Source organism: Taurulus bubalis, assembly GCF_910589615.1.
Source record: "Taurulus bubalis genome assembly, chromosome: 2".
Lineage (NCBI taxonomy): Eukaryota > Metazoa > Chordata > Actinopteri > Perciformes > Cottidae > Taurulus > Taurulus bubalis.
The window spans coordinates 10,918,458-10,941,034 of record NC_136590.1 but is presented as its reverse complement, the minus strand read 5'-3'; the positions used below and the strand labels follow the sequence as shown (position 1 = coordinate 10,941,034).

Genomic DNA, 22,577 nt, shown 5'->3' with positions numbered 1-22,577 from the left:
ATCCCTGTTCATTATTAAACAAAATGTTTTATAGGAATCCTCTGCTTCTTTATCAGCTGAGCACCTTTAAAGACTTTTCTAAGCCCACACACGTAATTTTTCATCTTTCACACATTTATATTTCATGTTTATTTGTATAGGGACGAGTATATAGCTTGAACCATTGCCACACACCACATTATTTATATAGCATTATGCTAGTTTGCAGTCTTCTTCCATATATGGGCCTTTAAATACACAAAACAAAATCCTAGTTTGTTTCATTATTATTTGTACTGCATGTCCACTCACCAACTTGGCTGCCATTTCTAGACTATAGCTGCAGCGTCGACTTTGTAATGACTTTCAATAATAAAATTGAACTCCTCTTTTAAGTTTTTGGTTATTTTGGGCTATTATTTTATGATCTATCTGCATTGAGGCTGGAACGATTAGTCAATTAATTGATAAGTCAATCAACAGAAAGTTAGTCAACAATTATTTTGATAATTTATTCTTGATGCAATTGATTTTTTGTCCAAACATTTTTTTAATATTTGATGGTTCCAGGCTTTAAGAAGTGAGAATGTCCTTGTCTTATAGTAAATTGAACGTCTTTGTTTTTTGACAGTCAAAATAAGACATTTTGAAGATGTCAGCTTTTGCTTTAGGAAATGTTTTCGGATGTTGTTTACCTGACCAAACAATTAATACAATGAAAGAAAAAATCTCTAATGAAAATAATAATTTGTAGCCGTTCCAAGCTTTTCTATATTTTAAATTAATCTTTGCTGTCCTGTCAGTTCTATCAGATTCCTCAATGTTTGTCTTTCTCTTCCCCACTCCTCCTTTTATCTTCCCCTCATCTTCTCTCCATACTTCCTTCCTCTTCTCTTTCCAGATCCTCTTGAGTTTGCGTTGTGTCTCTTCGCTGTCCTGTCTTCCTTACACGGTGTCCAGTCTGCTTTGAGGAGATGAGTCAAAGACGTCTTCCACTTCTGATCCCTCAAACCTTTTCTGTTTCCTTTTCTGATTTCATTAATGCTGGTATTCTCCTCCCGGGAAGCCAAAGTATTTTTTGTTTAACTGCAGTATGGAACCACCAGATCTGAAGGGCTGTCGTGGGTTGTCTGGTTCCAAATGTTCGCTTTGCTGTCACGCTCATTCTTTAATGACAACATTTGTGTCCAGGACACACACACACACACACACACACACACACACACACACACACACACACACACACACACACACACACACACAGCCCTTAACTGAAGTGTGTTTACTCAACTTTTCGGCTCGATTTCCCTTCCACTGGTTACAGCTAATTTTCTGCCATATCGACTGTTGTTGTGTTTTACCCCTTGAAGTAATTTCTTGGAAGAAGGTCATGTACTACTTCTAATCTGTTTTTAAAGATATTTAACCTCATGGAGAACACAACCACCTCCTCTCAGAGGTGCAATAGAAGTGTATGAATATCACCAAATAGTGAATGTTGACATCTTATCTGTCTAGAATGAGTTATTTTGTGTCTTAGGCCTTTACATTCCACGGGAATAGTCATACTTTCCCTTATGCTGCCGTTCATTATCAAACAGTCGTCCGTCCTAAATCAATGCTTCTACATAATATGCATTAATGTATGAATGTATACTTCAGGCCTGCAAGGAAGCTAGTTGTGTCTCTGTGCCGATGATATCAAAGCACTTTTACTTTAGTCAGTTGCACATGTAAACAGCAAATGTTTCATCCCGCTGTATGATATGTAATCTATATACAGCCAATATGCTGAACATGGGTGCTGATGTACATAGTGTATCATACGGTTGACTCATTTAAACAGCAGTGACTCACTGCTGATCTGAATGAAAGCACAAGTCTGGAGAGAGAAGACTCTTCCTGCCTCTCAGCGTAAAACTGCTCATTTTGATGATTTTAATTCGCGAGAGAAGATTTGAACCTTTGCAGTTTAGTGAAGTTTGAGCTCCTCTGGTTTTCCACAATTGTGGGATACCTGATTATTTGGGTCACAGAGGAAGATGTGTGAGGGAAATTATGAAATGGTTAACAGATTTCAATTGATTCTACATTATGTTCATAAATTTATAATCTGGCTTCTATGTGTAAAACTAGAAATAAAGAAAATTAAAATACGCTTTATCTCGAAAATGGCATTAGATCATTTAATTCTGACTGACCAGATCAATAAGCAATAAATATACCTTTGATGAATAATTTCAGAAACATGTTCTCCCATAGGAAATACAAGAGTCCTATTCTGCCGCTTTCATGTGCATCACTCTCTCCGTCTTTCGCCTTTTTGGACTTCGGAGAATCTTAAATCAGGTTTAAAAGATGTCCTTCTGTGGTTAGTATGTACAAAGACTGCTTGAGAAGCTTTGACCCCCTTAACACCTTGCATTAAAATGTATCTCATATTCAGATTGTATCTAGATCTGATTTAAACTTATTACATTCCCCAGTTTTAATATGCATCTCCTGTGTCCACATTGAGATCCAATCACCCAAAAAGGTTTTTAATGCAACTTGTAAAGGGGGCATTTGTGCCCAGGTGCCACAAGAGATGATCCAAAATACACTGCCAGTCAACCTACAGTAGCATTGAAGAAATATGGTGACATGTTCTCAGCCTCTGAAATTAGACACACTAAAACAATTCCTAATGACATTCCTTACTGACTAAAATGAGTGCAGTTAGTCATGGAAATTGATTTTTGAAGACAAAATGCTCAGCCTATTTTGACTTTAAACGGCAGGTGAGGTTAAATGCTAATTGTCTCATAATTTAAAATGTCAGTGGTTATCCCTTTAATCACACTTGAGCTATCTTTTATGCCGTATACACGCTGTATGCAAATGTGATTCTCAAGGACAGAGTTGGCTGACGGCTCAGGTCACACTGTGTTTACTGCCACTGGTGGTGATCACACATTGTATTTAGATTTTGGCACCATTCACACAGAGAAGTCAACATTGTTTATTCCCACAGGAAGGCAACCGGTATTAGCTTAGCCTAAAATGTAAATACTCATATTATTGTATATTGAAATACCTATTAAAACATATCTGAATAACAGTAACTGTGTGTTCCATTGGACATGTGTCTGTTGTGTAAATTAACAAAGAACTTTTGCAGGATGTTTGTCTGGATCAGTGAAAAACTCGGTGATTAAGGGTTAACTTTAACTGTCTTGTAGTTCTTCCTACTTATGAAGCAGGTTGTATTGTACATATTTTCTGGACCTCAGTGATGTTTCTACAGGGTTTGTTGAGGACTGGAATGGTATCTGTGTATCTGAGCCTCTCATAGTGTTAACAACAAAAGTATTCCCATTAAATGTACAATCTATATTCATGCTTAGTTTGCCATAAGAAGTATTACAAACAGCAATCCAGGAGTTGGACACAATCTTTTAAGTGCCAAATACAAAGATGTGATATCTTCAACAGCATTAAGATAACATTTTTAATTACTAAAAAAATACAGAGCACTTTAATCTTTTTAATTGGGCGAAATCTTTTCTTTTTTACTTTACAATAATCCAAGCATGCCCATGAGTGTGCTACTTAAAAGTACATTATTTTATGTTTAGGTGCATGGTTACAGGAGCCTATTTATAGGCTATTCACTCATCTATATGGTAATAAACTGTATTTTAGTTAAGCTGATAAAATGTTATCATTTGAGAAGTTGTTAATTTGTCAAACCCTAAGGTACTTGAAGGCAGAGTGAAAACAGCTCTATCATTAACTTTATTGTATTTCTTACAAAAGAGAATAATTCTAACTGTGAAGACAGAGGACAAGTGAAATAAGAGGACAAGTGAAATAAGACACGCTCTCTCTTGTTACCGTCTCTGTTACTGAATGATTAATCCCTGACATTTTTCAGATCTACCGTTATATTAAATTCTCGTCAGACATTTGACTCCCCAGCGTCTCCTTTGCCCTTCGGCTGTCTCCAGTCGGCGTAGATGGACTCCTCGTAGTCTCCCATCCCTTCAAACTCAACATCGGGAGACTCGGAGGACAAAAGTGCAGCTTCCTAAAGAAAGAAACCCCAAATTATTTACGATGACATTTAATTTTAGATGTACAGTTTTCCATAAATGTTTTATACAAATTGTAAACTAACATTACACTTGTGAAAATGTTTTTAAAGGATGTATCTCAATGCTGTAATTCAGGTTTTCTTCATTCCAACATATAGCCTGTTTTGCATGTTCCTGAAGAACAGCAGCGCTACTCAGTGCTATGTAGCCTCAAAGTCCCCCCACCCTAATATTTGGATAATCACAGTTTTCTGTTAAGAAGATATGTAGTTGTTCTTTTAATCTTACCTCATCATCTAACTTTAAGTACTTCTCTGCAGATGTCAGCATCTGCTTTAGAGTGACCGTGTGGTTGTAGTGTCTTAGAGCCTCCTATTTAAACATAGACACATTAAACAAAGATTAGTAGCTTCCAGCAGACACCGTACACAAATGGATTTTGTCAAATGCGATGTGTGATGTTTCCTCTCACCATCCTGGGTGTGAAGTGGTCGGGCTGAAGGCCCCACTGCTCGCTGTAGGCTTTATAATACTGCAGGTTCTGCGTCATGACCTGGTCCTCTGTTTCAAACAGGAAGTAGCTGTAAGCACAGGGCAACGCACTGCGGCCATCGTTCACTGGTTGGACAAACAGCCGATACACGGATGAGTGTTGACTTTCATTCAAGATCAGTGAAGGAACGCTCGGTTGCGGTTGTACACTTACACTTATAATAGGCATACTGGAGGTAGTGGTATATAGTGGCCACAAATTTTTCCACGAAATAACCACCAATATTAGGCATCAAGTTTTCTTCACACTTCAGCTTACAGTGTAATGCGCCAACATAAATATCTGGAAAAGCAGAGCAGAGATTGTGTATTATTTTAGTAAGAGGCACAGAATAAAATCAGAGATGGTGGCAGACGTTTTCAGACCCGTTACTCAATTTAAATTATTTTGTATTTGATACCATTTTTTAAAACTGCATACCAACCTGCTATGACGGTATAGAAGTCACTGCTTGGTGGAAGTTGATTGATCCCTTCACAGTCTGCCTGACAGAGGTCATACTCGTGTAGGTAGAGTCTCAGAGCTCCCTCCATGTGTTCAACACTGCTGCTGTAGTCACCTGCATTGATGAGTTTCACTCCTCTCAGGAAGGAGGCCTAGAAATTAAATGATTCATCCATTTTTTTACATCAGAAAATTTGATGGGAAGACTGTTGTTGCTGATGATATATTAAACTGTGTAACTCTCTAGTAATATGTGTAATATACAGAAAAGACACTAGGTTGTCCTCACCTCATATGGTTGTTCTTCGTGGTCGGTGAGGTAGCCACTCAGGTCGTACTGGCTCTTATACTCCTCCATCAGTTGGAGCATCTCCTGGTCCCCGGGGTTCTTCTGGAGGTATGTGTAGGCACACGGGACGGCCCTCTGCAGGTCATTCATCTGGGAGTAAAGCACTGAATTAGCCCAGCTGTTGTTGAAGATGAGTGATATAGACACTAATGCTTTTCTTTCTTGTGCCCTATAACTTGGAAGAATGCTACAAGTTTAAAGTCAAATATAGGGGCCAAGATCATCACGTATCCAAATAAGCACTACAAATATGATATATTGATGGTTATTTTTGGGACATTTTGCCCTTTTTAGTTTTAAGTACAGCAAGACTAGTGATCATAAAGGTCCTGAACCAGATCCAAAGTACTGAACTGAACAACTAAGCTAACAGGACATTTTAATTACAGCAGCCTCAAGACACAACTGAGGACGCAATCTTCCATTTAATTGTACCTTTGCAAGATGTTTTTGTTGCTTGTCATTTAGTATAACCCTGATAATTCAGTAATTTCCAGCTGTATTATTGCAAATTTTTACTTTCAGATCCACTGGTTTAATGGAACACAGCTAAGGTCTCAATTAGGTCCTCGGTTATAATATTGCAGTTTAGAGTTTACATGTTTTTTAAAGTCTGTTGAAGGACTTTTAAAAATAAAAGCAATATTATAACTATAAGGACCCAATTGAGACCTTAGTTGTGGTCTCACGATGGTGTTATAAATAAGGCAGTGCTATGTTGATGTAAAGTGTCTTGATTCTGAATAGTGTGTCTCACCCTGGAGTAAGCAAAGTGCAGGTATCTGTAGGGAGACCTTCTGCTGAAATCTTCCAGGATGTCTCTGCCGGGAGGAGTGAGCTGCAACGCGGGGGAATGCCCTCTGCACTTCTTCTGGCAGGACGCTCTCATCATAACGTGCCAGTAGACTCGGAGGTCCTGGTTTTCCACGGACGGTTCTTCATGTTTGCTACTATTACAGTGCAGCATGCAGTGTATCACACTGTCTTTAAGAAGCCGACGCAGACGCAAACTCAATTCCAAATATGTGATCGATTCAGTCCACCGCTCTGCTGCGTAATGGTCCAAAGCCAATCCATACGCAGTTGCAAGCGGCATGAGCTCCTCTGTGGGGAAATCTTTATAATTGTAGTTTTCATATTGCGCGGCTGTCATCAAAACATAGTTCAAACATAGCAAAGTCAACAACGCGTCTCCTTTTACGCAAAATGCAACCATGATAAGATAATACACCACATATTAGTTCGTCTGCCTCTTGTCTGCTCCTGCTGGCGACGTGTCTGTGGTGGTCTGCTGAAGAGTTTAGGGGGTCTCTGGGAATTCCGGGATTGGGCCTTTCAGAGTTACTGTCTCGGGTTTCTCAGTGCAGATCTACAGCTGTCACAAGTGTCTTTATTTGGCACAGGAATAAGTTGCGTGCGTAAAAGTGACCGCGTGTGCATTGTTGTCTTCTTCTGGTGTTGTTGATCACTCACTGATGCAATTTCACTGAAACCATGATAGTGAAGGGGCATGAGATGAGATTTATAAACTTAAATCCGACAGTCATGAATTATTGTCTTCTAAAGGGATTTATGATATGACAATGACGTGTTCTGGAGCATAAAACAGCGGATTATATCGATACAAAATACAAATTTTGTTTTCAGCAGTTGTAGTTTGTCCCAGAATAGTTTGAGATCAGTACATCTATATTGTTTTTCTCTTATACGATCATATTGGAAATAAATTCCCTTCAGACGTTTTGTCGCTGAAGAGTGAATCTTGAAATGTTCACGGCATTAACGGAAAAGCTGAAACTTTGTGGGCTCTCGGGACACTTTACGGCTCGGATACGATGCTGATCCAGAGAGGCGGATCTCTGCTGTCTGGCTGTACTGAAGAACCACACGTAATGGGCAACTGTCCTTTCAAAATAAAAGCAATAAACACGGATCTAATCATACTAACATACTTAAAACTGGCTATACATTAAAAGGATCACATAAAGTTACAGAACATGTGTGTATACGATTTGCATTGAAAATACAAACAACGTTTTGAAGGGTTCTGTTCTGTTCCTTCTGTTATGATCTTATTTTTAAAGGAAGTAGTGCTCTTTTATTACTGGGATTAACTTGACTGAGGCGCTTCCCATTCCCAACTCCGACATTCCTTCCCTCTGGTAAAACCCCCTCACTGCAACCTGGAGATTGTCCACGTTTACAGCATTCAGACGCTGCTGCCCTGCTCAACATCTGCAACCTCGGCCCTCTGCGTAGAGAGTGCACACGGCCCCAGGCCTCACATTTATCCATTTTGTGTCTATTATTGTTTATTAGTTGTAATCCTTCTAATTTATTTAACCTTATTCTGCAAAGATGTTTGCCTGCTGCATTGCATTTTTCCTCATAACTGCGTGGTCTACCGTGGAGTGTAATCCCAATCCTGCGTTAGGAGATGTAGTCGTGGACAGACACCTCATCCCCCAAATCTGTACAAGAGAAGCGAAAGAGGGCGATTATGTTCGCTATCACTATAACGCCACATTTGCCGACGGGAAAACATTTGATTCGAGGTAAGTTTGGCTGCATTTGATCTGAAATTATGAATGCTTTCATATTAGTTTGTTTTCTTCTTTTCAAAGTTGGTTATCATTCTGCAGAGTCCATGCAACTGGATGCAAAGTTTGGTTAAGCTTTAGTGTGTTTTTTCCCCCAGAAATGTAAAAAAGGCTGAGATTTACATGTCAAGACAAGTCTGCAATTGTATTAATACATATCGACACAAATGAAGTAATTGTACTTCCACAATTCAGGCCTACATCCTCTTAAAGTTGACCCACTTCTGAAAATTCCTCTGTTTTTGTCAATTTTTTGATTTTCTTCAGTCATACGAAAGGAGACGCTAAGGTAGGCCTGCTCGGGGAGGGCCGCCTCATAGCTGGAATTAACAAAGGTCTGCAGGGCATGTGTGTGAATGAGCGCAGAACGATCACCGTCCCGCCTCACCTGGCCTATGGAAGCACTGGAGCAGGTAAATGCAAATGTCCTGCAGGGAAATCTTCTGTGGCAGCTTGGGAGTGTTCACTAAGTTCTATTTTCTTTCAATAGACAAATCACTGCAGATCAGTAGTTCATATCTGATATTTCAGGTTTGTCCCAGACCCTCAGGGGCCCCAGGGGCTCCAGATTGTCTATGTGGCACTTACTCAGTAGTTGTATTTTGAATTCCAGATTCGTATGGTAATACAAAATAATACACTTAATGCACTCAACAACTTGTCAAAATGTAATTTGATTACCTTTTATATTTTAGTTGATATTTTGGTGCATATCCATAAACAAATTTGTGTCTCGTCAAATTATAACACACAAGTTGATATATATCCAACCTGAGTCATGACAGTTTTCCAGCAAATACATGTTGGTTTCTGGGTCTCAGCAGGGGACCACAGCCTATTTTAGCCTACTTAGGCTTTTCTAGTGTTGAGGTCCATTTGAAAAGAAAAATATCCGCTAAATAAATACCAACAAGAAAACAAGTCTATGCTAGCCATACTAGCTGCTCTGTGAGCCTGTTGCCTACTTTGGCACAGTGCTGCTTTCAGCTAGATGCTAATATTAGCATGCTAACAATGACAATGCTAACATGTAGATACGACGCAGGTATAATACTTTCCAGATTCACAACCTTAGTTTGTCATGTTAGCGTACTAATATTTTCTTGTTAGTTGAAATGTTGGCCAGGTGGCTGAACTAGATGAGAAGAGATCACCGAACCTCATCGTGGCATCGAGGAAAAGTCATAGGCTCAACAAGACAATAGGCTTAATCATCTGGAGACCATGAATGTCTGCATCCACATATTTACCAATCCACCCATTAGCTGGTGAGATATTTCACGTACAAGTGAAAAAATGACATGATGGTGGCGCCAGAGGAAAAGTCATGGGATCACCAAAGTCAACAGACCAATTGACCAACATTCCTTGGAGCCATGCTGCTACCATGACTAAAACACTATTGATATATCATAATTATTACCATGCAGATGGGCACTGATTGGTTACTTCATGAAATACCAACAGGTATAAATACGTTCAAGTAATGCAACCACCAATTCTTGAGGGATCTTTACTCCCAACACTCTGTTTCAACTGGGGTGTTTATTTAAGGAAATAAAATGATTTAAGGGGTCATTTCAAAGAGGCTTTTGCTAGTGTTGATTCCTTAACCACTGATGTCCTTGCTCTCTAACGTTCATCTAACTCTCATCTAACCATGTTTACAGGTGATGTGATTCCTCCAGATGCCACCCTGGTGTTCGATATCCTTCTGTTGGATCTGTGGAACAAAGCCGACCTGGTTGTCACCAAAACCATCAGCACTCCCAAAGACTGCAAACGCTCCGTGATGCGCACCGACTTTGTGCGCTACAATTTCAACGGCAGTCTGCTCGACGGCACCGTCTTTGATTCCAGGTATTCTGGCTAGACGACTGTTGTGATCAACAAGTGTTTTCACAGTTTGTCGCCCTAAAAATAGTAAATATACCATAGTCGGCAAAGAGTTAGTTTAATCTCATTCTTATCTTATTCTTATCTAAATATAATTCTTATCTCTGAAAGAAAGCCCTGTCCGATTGACAGCTCTCTTGTGTGTTTGTACTGTGTCATCCAGGTATATTGTGTGTTTGACTTTGCCCTACGTAGCTACACCAAGAAGCAGACCCATGACTCCTTAGTGGGTGAGGGTTGGCTGGTAAAGGGCATGGACGAAGGCCTGATGGGCATGTGTGTGGGAGAGATCCGAAATATTGTAGTCCCGCCCTTCAAAGCCTACGGAGAAAAAGGATCAGGTAAGCACACATGATGGTTAATTAAAAGGGATGAAAACAAGGTGTTAGCGGATTTTGTATCCCTGCTTTGTGACATTACGGAATTAGAGATCAGAGAAATACAATAATGTTACAAGCAATAACAGGCAAATCCCTGATATCACATCTTATTACTAAAATACACAGAACATACTTTTTTGTCAACGCATTTAAAGTTCCCTTGTGGAGTTTTTATTTGATTTTTTTTTTTTTTAGCACTAATAGTGCTATGGAGCACTATTTTTGGGGGCGGGTCCCCATTCATTTACATGTATGAGGATGAACACTTAAGTAAACATTGTTGTAAACAAGAGATTGTATTGATATTAATCTGTGCATTAACAACATGACAGTAGCACTATTCTATATTTATGCAATTAAGTTACTTGTCCTACATCTTGTTACACATTTTGTACCATTCTTCAACTAAAATTGTATTATTTCGCTCAGATTCTCATTTGTTTTGTAAGTATAGAGCGTAGCGTCTTCTGCTTTTCATAAAAGCACAGAAATAACAAAATGATAACCCGAGATCTACCGTGGTTATTTTACCACTCCACCATGAGGGGCAGCTTTTCTTCAGCAGTCCTGCAAGCATCACTCTCTATGGGATAGTAGATGCTCAACAGCTCTCTCACCTGTCAGTGGACCAACAAACAAAACTCAACCCAAGATCTACCGTGGTTATTTTAATTCACAGCAATTTTTGTGATACCACTTACAGTATATCTTAAGGAGGTCAGTACTCACCCTTTTTAAAATATAAATTAGTTCAATAACTGTAAGTATCCTTTCCAGGCCATATTTTACCTTTAGTAAATTATATTATGTTAGACAAATAGATCATATACAGAGAAGACGAGATTCAACAAGTAATTAATAGTGTTTAATAAATAAAAATCACTAAAGAAAACTCATAAAACATATTCATAACCACTTGTCTGTCGGTAGGTGTGAACCTTAAACTTCTCCCCTTTTGCTCACCAGGTACAGATATCCCCTCCCAGGCGACCCTGGTGTTTGATGTCCAGTTGGTGGACATTCATAACTCAAAGGATAATCTCACTATTATGAACCAGGTGCTGCCCGAGTCGTGCACACGCAAATCTGTGTCTGGGGATTATGTCCGGTACCACTACAATGGCACCTTCCTGAACGGAGTCACCTTTGACACCAGGTGATCTTAGGTCAAAGATGTGTATTTCTGGCCTCAGGGTATATGTTCCTTTAACCATGTGTTACTATATATGTGTTCCTGCCAACAGCTACCAGAGGAACAGCACATACAACACCTACATCGGGATGGGGTATGTGATCTCGGGCATGGACCAGGCCCTCATTGGAGTCTGCATTGGAGAGAAGCGGAGGGTCATCATCCCTCCACACCTGGCGTATGGAGAGGAAGGAGCAGGTAAAGTATTCTGAAGCTTTGCCTGCTGCTTGATTTATCATATTTTCAATAACTGGTGGTTCATTGTTGACACAAAGCTATGTCTATGGAAAAATAACCCACTAAATCTTCGTGAAATAGCATTCTTTTGTGATCAAGAGTTTAATTAAGCCTAAAAATAAGACAACATTGTATAATTGTATATATGATGATCAGATAAGATAATTGAGTATGGACAGAATATTTCCCAACACTGAGTTCCCATAGAGGTTAAATAATTCTGCGTTGTCTGTCTAGGTGGCGTCATCCCCCCCAATGCTGCGCTAGTGTTCGACATTGACGTCATCGACTTCCACAACCCCAACGACACGGTGAACATCCAGATCACCCACAAACCCGAGGCGTGTAAAGAGATTACCGCAGAGAACGACCTTGTGCGCTACCACTACAACTGCACCCTGGTGGACGGCACAAAGCTCTTTTCCTCGTGAGTCACACAGACATCCCATGTTTTTCTGAACACTGATATTATTACAACTATTTTAATTTGCCCAATCAATGTTGTTCCCAGACACGACTACGAGAGCCTTCAGGATGCAGTGCTGGGGTCGGACAAGGTGATCGACGGGCTGGACTCAGGCCTGCGCGGCATGTGTGTGGGAGAGAAGAGATTGATCACGGTGCCGCCTCACCTCGGCCACGGAGAAAAAGGGGGTGAGACAATATCAGGGTTGTTTTAATAGACTTCATTTTTTCATACTTTATTTTGGACCCTGACAGACTTTTTTTAAATGCCGAACCACGAGTTTACAAAAATATTATAAAGTATGCCCATAGTTAAACTGTGTTATTTTTTGCTTTCTCTCCATCAGCCACTGGTGTGCCAGGTAGTGCTGTGTTGGTCTTTGACATTGAACTGGTGAGCTTTGAGAAGGGAGTGCCACCTGGTTACCTGTTCGTGTGGCTGGAGGAGAGCCCTAAAGACCTGTTTGACGCCCTGGATGTCAACAAGAACGAAGTGGTGCCGCAGGAGGAGGTATGTTACTGCTGATACTATAATAACACCACCTACATTATTTTCCTTGGCAGATGAGTTTCTTGATGAGGTGATTTTTAAATGAGGGACGTACCAACAGTGTTGGATGAAGTAATTAGATCTTCTCCTTGAGTTAAAGTCGCCATATCACAATGTTACAACACAACAACAACAAATGTATACCTATGTATATTATAGTAATTAACCAAATGTCTTGTTAATGATTAGTGATGGTGTTTTTTTTTTAACATCCTTTTAGTTTGGGGAGTTCATCAAGCTGCAGGTGGCGGAGGGAAAAGGTCGCATTAAGCCAGGAATGACCATGGAGCAGGTTGTTATCGACATGTTCAACAACCAGGACCGAAATGAGGATGGAGTGATCACAGCCGATGAACTCAAACTGAAGGTAGATGAGGATAAAGAAAGAGAAGATGCGAGGCACGAGGAGTTGTGATGAAAAAAGCTAGTTTTATTCTCTCAGGGATGAACCCCAACGCCTTAAAAACAAGCGAGAGACTTTCCATCATCATGGTTTCATACTATCTGTACACTTTGGACAGTCTTTTTTAAATGACAAGAAAATAGTGAAAAGGGTCTTATTTTTGTGGAGTTCTGTGTTGTATGATTGTTTGTTTTTGATAATTGTATTTCAGAAAACTAAACAAGCACCTTTATTTGTCCATGAAAGTCACAATAAAAATGTTTGTAAGAAAAAGAAAATTTTCATTTCATTTCATTTGTATTTATTTGAACAAGGACCGTACACATCAATCAACCTTAGGGGTAAATGTGTCAGTCTTAGCTAAGGCTACATTTCAACCGTAGTCCCTGTGGCCAGATATAACAAGCCATCACTAAAGGAAAGAAATGGTTATAACAAAACATCATAAAAAGCAATAAACATACAGGTTACGATCAAATATATAAATAGGCCTCATCATAAAATCATGAAAACATAATAAAGATCAATAAACATACACACATTTTGTACACACAATCATTGAGGAGGGAGTCACGATTCATGCTCACACACCTGATTGCTAATAAGCCAGTTCTTCAGGCCGTGTTTAAAAGAGGGATATGTTCTGCTAGTGCGGATATGCAGGGGCAGGGCATTCCAGAGGTGTCCTGCTTTTACTGAGGATGCAGACTGGCTAAAGGAACTTTTCCTAAAGAGGATGATACAGTCACCTCTCTCCACAGATCTAGTTTGTCTACCACTCTGCGTGTTTTGTTTGATAAATTCACCAAGTGGAAGAGGAGCCATATCATGAAGAACTTTAAAGACAAGACACATATAGGAGAATTTAGTGATGTTATCCCAGCTCAGGAGACTGTGTTTACTTAGAATTGCACAGTGGTGATAACTCCTGGGCTTTTTATCAAGTATTTTAAGAGCCTGCTTATGAAGGATTTGAATTGATTTTAGAGTTGTGCTGGTGGCTTGAGCCCAGCTGGTTAGGCAATAGGTCAAATATGGAATGATCATTGCATTAAGGTACAGCTTTGCAGTATCTATGGTGAGATTGTTTCTTATGTACTTGAAATTAAACAATGGTTTCTCTTTTTTTACCAAGACTTCTTCCCAGCTAAAGAAATCATCTGTCATTTGAAAAACTGTTGGTAGCAGCTGATATCATCATTTAAAAACACAAATGTTATATATAATAGTATGTTGTAAAAAAAGTAATGTGAAATGTATGTTGTAAAAAAAGTCATGTCAAGAAATACCGACATGTTCCACAACCAGGACGGAGGTAGACGAGGAGAAGCAAAAGGAAGGGGCACGAGGAGTTGTGATGAGAGAAATTGCTTTTATTCTCTCTCCGGGATAAAACCCAACACCATTAAGCAACGATGGACATTTTCCATACATCATGGTTTGACATTTTCTGTATCACATTCTTCTTTTAAATACAGGAAAATAGTGCAACGGGTTTTTTCCGTGGAGTTCTGTGTTATGTAATTGTCTTTAATAGTTGTATTCAAGAAAACCGAACAAGCACCATAATTTGTTCATGAAAGTCATAAATTAAAATGTTTACCAGGAAGAACTTCTGTTTTTAGGACTTTTATCCATGCTTAAGAAATCATCTGATATCTGACATAACTACAACTGTAGTGTCAAAAAGAGAGGTACACCAATATTTACAATGTAACAAACTGTTGGTTTTCAAAGTTGCACTTTTGGATGCACGATGCAAAGTCACATCTGTTTGCCATCTTGGAAAAAAAGTACTGCATAACACATAACCAAATTATCTACGGTCTAGTTGTATTGTGGGTAATGTAGGTGCCAGGTTGAGACACAGAAGAATAATTGGATTTGAATGAAAACGTTTGCACACGTGCTCACATGAACTCACACGCACACCTAACAATTTTGCAGCTCTGCATCCTGCACCAGAAATACATTCATAGAACTTGTGAGCAGCTTTTAAAAAGACCACGAAAAAACAAATGAAGCGCATCATTTTCTTTAAGCATTAGCATTTAAATGACGTAGCTCTTTTTTAATCAAATTAGTAACACAATAAAAGTATTAGTCATTTTAAAAAGCAGGTAATTAACACATACATATCTGAAAATCCCAATCATGTATACCTGCAGATGTCCTAAAACAAAAAAAAATGCACAAGTTTAGATTAATATTGGTGAGAAACTATTGAATACTGGTAATTTAACATATGAATACAAGCATTATTTATATTGATACATCTCTCATACACGGACCGTACCGTGACAAGACTGCATTGGAATACATTATTAGTAGCATAGAGAGACAATGTAAAATGTTGATTAAAGGGATAGTTCACATTTATTTAGTTTTGTTCTCGTAGGAGGAATTTCTGTTTGAGACGTAGGTCTTCAACAATATTAATGGAAATCGAAAAGCAATCTATTTTCTTGCAACTTGCTGTTTTTTTTACTGTGATTTAAAAATGTGAACTACTGTATATCTTTAGCTGAGAAGAGCACACTTACAAGTAATACGTGTGCTGGCATTAACAAGTTACATGGTTAGAATAACTCAGAATAAAATAAATAAAGAACTATGACTGACAGCACTTTCACGTTCGCTGTATCCTGCAAGTAAACTGATGATTTGTGCGCAAAGTATGTGTAAACTTGAGCATGAGGTACTTGCGGTGTATGCAGATGCAATGTACAGTACACACAAAACACACCTGAACAAAGTCACAGAGTAGATGATTTGCCATAAAGAGACATTTACAAAATGTGTTACGTCTTTGCATGTACACAAGTATAATGTAAAATATATTTAAAAGCATCATCATTCTGTGAAACAACAATGTAAACATTTTAACGTTGGTTGGCTTCGTGCTAAAAACTGAAATTTAGAAATCCAGCCTGTAATTGTTTATACTGAAGTCTTTAAAAGGTTTCTGACTGGTTTTCAGAGGGAAGGCTGCTGGTACTGCACTGTATGAACAAACAGCAGGAAGAAAAGAGATTTATGCTAAATCCAGCTCTCAAATAGTCTGTGAAGCAGCATAAATCCCAGATTCCTCTAAACTTAGTTGCAAATATGTGTCACCTAGTTTAGATCTGTTAAGCCTTTCCACTTTGGTAGGATGGGAAAGAATTTGATTTACAGTCAAAACACGGAGTGTGAGAACAAACAAAAAGACCAGTTTCAAGGTCTGGTTTGAGGTAAGTGCTGTGTGCATACAACATGGTGACTGGAGTGAACAAGTCCGCCTGTGTGTATGTTGTCATAAAGCTCTTGCTTGGGCTTCCTACTTGTGTCTTGATGAGGTAATGTATCTGAGGATGGCGTTCGCAACGTCCATCGTCTCGTCCTGCACCAGTACTATGTCGAAGGAGTTGATGTACGACTCTTTTCTCTCTTCGACCTGAGAAACACAGAACACAGACACTAGTGTTATTCCTTATAGCAACACACAGAGTTTCAGGATTTTAGTTCTTCGACATCAGTCTCACCTTGTCGTTGAGGAAGCCGATGGTGAGGATGTTCTGGTGCTCAGACACGCCATCGGCCATGGTCAGGTCTCCCAATGAGTCTCCCAGCAGCAGCACATTGGGTCGACCCTGCAGTTCTGTGAGGCCAGCTGCATGCGACAGAGCACCTTCCCTCTTGTTGAAGGTGTGGATCAGTTGGCCTTTGAAGGCTCGCAGGACCCCCTTATTAAAAAAACAATCTTCAGTTCAGGTCACCAGACACTCGCATATAGAGACCGAAGCTGTTAAATCATGTTGATATTTGTAATGATTGATCTATGTTGCACTAAACTTTTACTGATCTCTAATAGAAACAAAGAAGGATTTTTAATATGATAAATAAACATAAACATCCCGACATAACCTAATATTATGATGAAAAATACTTCACCAGCTCGCTTTTATTAGCTTCAAGGACTTGATGTAATTTGTTCATCTTGTTACTGTTTTGATGCCTTGAAATCCATAAACTGATGGGAAAAACTGGTATTTATTTAAAGATTTAATTTGTATTTATCGAAAAAAACCTTCACTGATATGGTGTATTGCTTTTGGATAGGGACAATCTTGCTTGTACCTTCTCAACTATGATATGAAAGCCAAGTCAAGCAAAGTGTGGGAAAACTCACAGTTTGGTCAAAGTCCATGTAGTTGGAGATGATGTGGACGTTGGGATAGAAGACGTGGTTCTGTCGAATGACCTCCTCCAGGACATCTCCAACACCAGCCGAGAAGATCAGCAGCGGGACCTCCTTCTCCGTCAGACGGTCAAAAAACAATTTGTAGCCGTCCCTAAAGAAAGCACACAGACCACCCATTTGACATTGACTGAAAACAGGAAGTTGCATTTTCCAGCTGATCCAAGAGCTTTTTTTTTAAATAGTTTATTTATCTTAAGGAGAAGGAGATTTATTTGACAACGCATAAAGGAACATTTAATCCTTCAGTTATAAATACTTCCTAATTTTTCACATTTCATTTTCTTTATTGTTACACCACTGTGTTGGGATATGCCTGATGTTTATTTAGTTTGATCGATTTAAAAAAAGCTTCTTTAATTATTTTTCTAAATGTAAAGTACATTGAGCTTTTACAAATGCTAAATATTAGCTACATATTAGTTAAGACCAGTTGGTGCAACCCGCTCCGAGGTCTTGGTTAATATGAGATCTGAGCACATAGCTTACCTGAGCATAGTGCTGGATTCCTGGACAGCCTGGGCCAGCATGTCCTTCCTGATCCTCTGCTGAATCAGCAGCTCATGGACTTTAGTCCACCTGCAGAGCGCAGCACAACACAAATGTAACATCTCAATCAGGCTTGGGAAGTGGAGCTTAAAATACTGATAAAAAAAAAGAGGTTATGTCTGAGTTCAACTGTACACACACAGACACAAAACAAAAATCACAATTGTGTGATTTGTCAGTCAAATTACAATTGTATTTTATAGTATGTGCTAAAAGGCTTAAATTTAAAATGCGTGTTATTTAGGTCAGTATGTCTGTTTATTACCACTCCACCATGAGGGGCAGCTTTTCTTCAGCAGTCCTGCAAGCATCAATCTCTATGGGATAGTAGGTGTTCAACAGCTCCCTCATCTGTCGGTGCACCGAAAAACAATACTTAGCAGACTGTATACTGTATGCACAGACCACCTGCAGGGGGCGTATCAGCATGCACTTTCTGAGAACTGCAGACCAGCGAACATTAGTTCATCTTGTGGTTCATAATGTAAAAGAAATAGACTCAAAATGGCAATTTGAACACAACTTGAATAAATATGAATATTTTACATACAGATTTTAAACCTTAACTTCATATATGTCATAATGTTTGCTTATGAAAAGCTTCCTGTGTATACAAACTTCGAAAAATAAATAATTTGGATTCTCGTTTCCCTCCATAGTTCATTGGATTGGATCGCATTTGGATTTGTAAATATCATTGTGCACGTCACTGCACAAAAACAAACAGTTTATACAGCAGTGCATTAACCTTTTTAGTGCAATCTTCATCAATCAACAACCGGTTATCAAGGATGTCTAGAAAAAGAAAGGAACACATGTTTGTAACAGTTTCAGAAAGGCACAAGACACCAAGATAAAAAAGTACAAAGTAATGCAAACTCAATCCATAATAATACAATAGTTCAGACCCCACATCAAAAGAACACGATTTCAGCAAGATGCAAATAATGTTTTCAAAGAGTCAGTTATATGTGTGCTTACTGTGCGTGGTGGGAACTCTCTTTCCGTTGTGGGCAAATCGGGTCAGTGTCATATCAAAGTCTGAGATTACCTGAGAAAATGTGACACTTTGGATCAGAATAATAGTACTACATCACTCAGAAAATACACATTCATGATACAATCACACAAAGTAAAAAAATGTTTTTAGTTAAGACTGTGGGCAAGCACGGTGGTTGGAACTCTCAGCTGTAACTACACCGACTCTTATGGGCAAAAAACACATGGATAGTAATCCGTCTTTCTGTGAGGTCTAAGATTTTGGCCGTGGTGTGTAGTACCAAAATCTAACTTCAGTCCCTACAAATACATTTTAAAGAAATGGGATATTCTGAACTCTACCACAGAGACTCTAACATGTCTCTGCTTATAATTGGTTTGCAATTAGCTAAACGTGAGCATTGGTTCTGACTGCAGTTCACCCTTGATTCATTTTGCTAAAGTAAACTTTCCCAAGCATATGTCACTATTAGTTATACCATTCACCTCTTTAATTCCAGAAGAAAACATATTATGTATTTGGTGTCCTTTTCTGTATTTGACTTCTGATGAGATGCTGCACCGTTCACTCACCTGCAGGTGGCCTGCACCTGCTCGCTGCATGGCGTGCATCGTCTCCTCCACTCTGCTGCGCTCCCTCATCAGCACTGAGCACTTGGCCAGCTCTGGGATCTGAACAGAGACGAGTTTAGTCTTACAATGCATGTTTATCCAGACACGGTGAGCAGAAATGTAGGAGAGTTACATACATGCACTTAGGTCTCAAGTCAGGCATTATCTTTATTTTAGTGTCTGCAGGTGAATACATTTAAAACCCAGCACACATAGTTTCAAAAAAATAATCATGGCTAGGTACATTTTCTGAAATTAAACATCTATCATCTTTTATTCAGGAGAGCTTCCTCACCTCGGTCTTGGTCAGCTGGTGCCAGATTGCCAGGACAGTCCGCACTGGTGTGTAGATCCAGGGAATATGGTGTATCTGCATGTAAAAACTAATTTTTGTAATACTTCACAGGTCTGTAATTTTCCATATACGCAACTGGTGATTTGATACTCATTATTTAGGGAAAATAGAAATCCACTAAATACATTCTTATGGGGACCCAGAAGAGTATTTTACAGGTTAACTGTATGCAAAAATGTAAATGGAGAATAATGTTTCAGATGATAAAGAAAACAATTATGAATTTTCAATTCATTTGAAATTGGGCTGTTATTTTAAGGAGATTTGACTCTTTTGCGTTAATTAGCTCCAATTTAAATCTAAATTAAACACTTTTCCCCCACACGTCTTAAGTTGGGCATATTTACTGGCTTCAAACAACAGTGCTCTTACAGTACAGCTATTCCGTTAACCACACCGTGTTTGATTCGCTATACACCATCTAGTACCTTGTATTTCATTGAATTGTACTTGAATTTTACTTAAAACCTGAACATATTGGACCTTAAACAGCCGCTTGACGTCACAGCTTAACTTACCATTGTTAAAACGGAGAGCTGTTAGCTGCCGCTGCTCGAAACAACTGTTAGTACATCATGTTAAACAACAAATAAGGCTCACAGTTTACAGCCGACTGGTGGTTTGAATGGTTTGTTTACGTCCCATTTGTGTCGCATCCACAGCGTTCCCCCGAGACTACGTTATACAAACACAAAGGTTCCGGCGCACTTTCGTTCCTACTTCACAGATTAGCCGTTTGGCTAGACTAGAGGAAGTAGCTACAGTGGCCTAAACTAAATGATATTTTATCAACATGTTGTAAAACCTCTATCTGTGAGTCCTCAGACACAGAGCCAGCATTTTGAATAAAGCTATAACCAGTAATCACTTCAACTGGTGCAATATAAATACATTCTTATTCTGTCTGTATATATAATATTGTTATTGTGGATTCTTTACTGTTTATTTATATTACTTGTTTTTCTATTTTTACAATGTGTCTCTTGTGTGCACTTTACACGTCTGCAAATTTCCCCACTGCGGGACTAATAAAGCAATATTTTATCTTATCTTAATATATTAGTGCCTCTTCGTATACATTTATGACCAGCTTCCATAAAGTAATCACATTCATCCATATATTATGATTTCCCAAATTATATTGTGCTATATCTTGCACTGATAAAGTAATTTGTAGACCACTGATATCACTACAACTTGCGTGGCTTTGGCGTCACATCTGTGGGGTTTTCTCTGTCATGACAAAAATGCATATTTGAACATAGATAACTATCTTTAGAGATTACACCAAACATATTTCATTATTTATTGCAAATGTCTGTACACATTCTTGCCCTTGCAGTACAAATGGAATGGCACCATATAGAACACAGTACATGTGGATACATGACATCTAAATATATGACACTGCCAAATCATACTTTTATCAAGCTCTACAAAAATCAAACTGGGACAAAAATCTGACCATGAACCCAAACCTCAAATGTGATATTGGTATGCTACCGCCTATGTTTATGTCTGCTCTGCTCCTGTGGTTGTGTGCAAATTGGCTTAAAAACAAATTATGGAATTATATCCATTCATCATTTAATACTGTTCAAATATTATAGTGTGTCAGTGGAAAACTGTTAGGCTCACAAAGCCCAATTAGATAGTATTTATACTTATACTTGGAATGATATACCACAGGTACTAGCAATTCTAAAGATGGACTAATAAATCCACTAAAACCAACAAACAAAATAACTCCACAAAGCCACCGCCTTTAATAAGCACTGGAGCCATTAGTCAGTGTCCCAACAACATGACGTGGGACAATTTAAATCAAATTATAAAATTGAGCTTCTGTAGCCTAAAGTGACATCTCATCATTACTATGCTGATCTATCTTTCAAGTGAGAAATAGATCAGCAATCTTACAAATCAAATAAAGCAATTTCTGACCAGCTGAAATGAATCATACATATTTATAAACATTCATTGGAATGGAAAAAAGATAGGAAGCAAATAATCATTAAATAATAATTGAACACTCTGTTCCCCATAAGGTGCTTAGCTCAATACATGATTGTCTGTTTCAAGGGGGGCACACAAAACATACACACTATAGACGATCAACATTTAGATACTGTGCAAAAAAGCATGATGGAAACTGGAGGTAGAAGAGAAATTAGATGCAAGTAACGAGAGGAGTAAAAAGTTAAAGATCAGCTGGTTGTTACAGTAAGTTTATCTAAACTCCACTTAATGAATGATTTTCTTCTGAAATACATCACAATAAAACATAGACATGATTTAGTTTACTAATTTCATATCTCAACACTGAACCTGACCAAATTTCACCTTAAGATGTCACTGATATTAGGTATAACTAACTTGCATCACAACATACAGTATGATGACATCATTAGGTGTTAACATAGATCATAGAAGTAAAAAGTTAAGCTAAGTTGTTTAAAATCAATAAACTTTCCAGAAAATGTAACAGCGATCACAGTTTAATTTACCAGCAGAGTGAAAGTAAGGCATCAACTAAAAATGTAAAGCCAAAACTATAATGCGAGACTGATCATTTGGAAGCATGTCTGGCTAATTCTTAATTGTTTTAAACCAGCCCAAAGTAAGGACGTGCAGGCATTTCATCTAAATAAAAAGGCAAAAAGAGAAGAAGATATAAATAAGCTAAAAGTGTTGTGGC

General features: G+C 38.6%; 3 protein-coding genes across 3 annotated transcripts; 1 reads left to right on the top strand and 2 right to left on the bottom strand.

The window, feature by feature from the left end:
- Positions 1-3,919: 3,919 nt before the first annotated feature.
- On the bottom strand, positions 3,920-6,617 carry LOC306753466 (endoplasmic reticulum protein SC65-like; the record flags this gene model as incomplete). The annotated part of the gene is made up of 7 exons (XM_079237331.1): positions 3,920-4,048; positions 4,344-4,427; positions 4,528-4,673; positions 4,762-4,890; positions 5,033-5,204; positions 5,342-5,491; positions 6,159-6,617. 7 exons carry the CDS (start codon positions 6,615-6,617, stop codon positions 3,920-3,922), a joined length of 1,269 nt encoding a protein of 422 aa, XP_079093457.1.
- Positions 6,618-7,759: 1,142 nt separating this feature from the next.
- fkbp10b (FKBP prolyl isomerase 10b) lies at positions 7,760-13,377 on the top strand (the record flags this gene model as incomplete). The annotated part of the gene is made up of 10 exons (XM_079237330.1): positions 7,760-7,956; positions 8,269-8,414; positions 9,672-9,861; positions 10,093-10,238; positions 11,244-11,433; positions 11,522-11,667; positions 11,944-12,133; positions 12,218-12,360; positions 12,519-12,682; positions 12,942-13,377. The coding sequence occupies 10 exons, from the start codon at positions 7,760-7,762 to the stop codon at positions 13,134-13,136; spliced, it is 1,707 nt and encodes a 568-aa protein (XP_079093456.1). The 3' UTR covers positions 13,137-13,377.
- Positions 13,378-16,443: 3,066 nt separating this feature from the next.
- Positions 16,444-19,900, bottom strand: LOC306753464 (7-methylguanosine phosphate-specific 5'-nucleotidase-like; the record flags this gene model as incomplete). The annotated part of the gene is made up of 9 exons (XM_079237329.1): positions 16,444-16,560; positions 16,649-16,849; positions 17,296-17,458; positions 17,854-17,943; positions 18,179-18,264; positions 18,662-18,708; positions 18,895-18,964; positions 19,486-19,584; positions 19,820-19,900. 9 exons carry the CDS (start codon positions 19,898-19,900, stop codon positions 16,444-16,446), a joined length of 954 nt encoding a protein of 317 aa, XP_079093455.1.
- Positions 19,901-22,577: the final 2,677 nt, after the last annotated feature.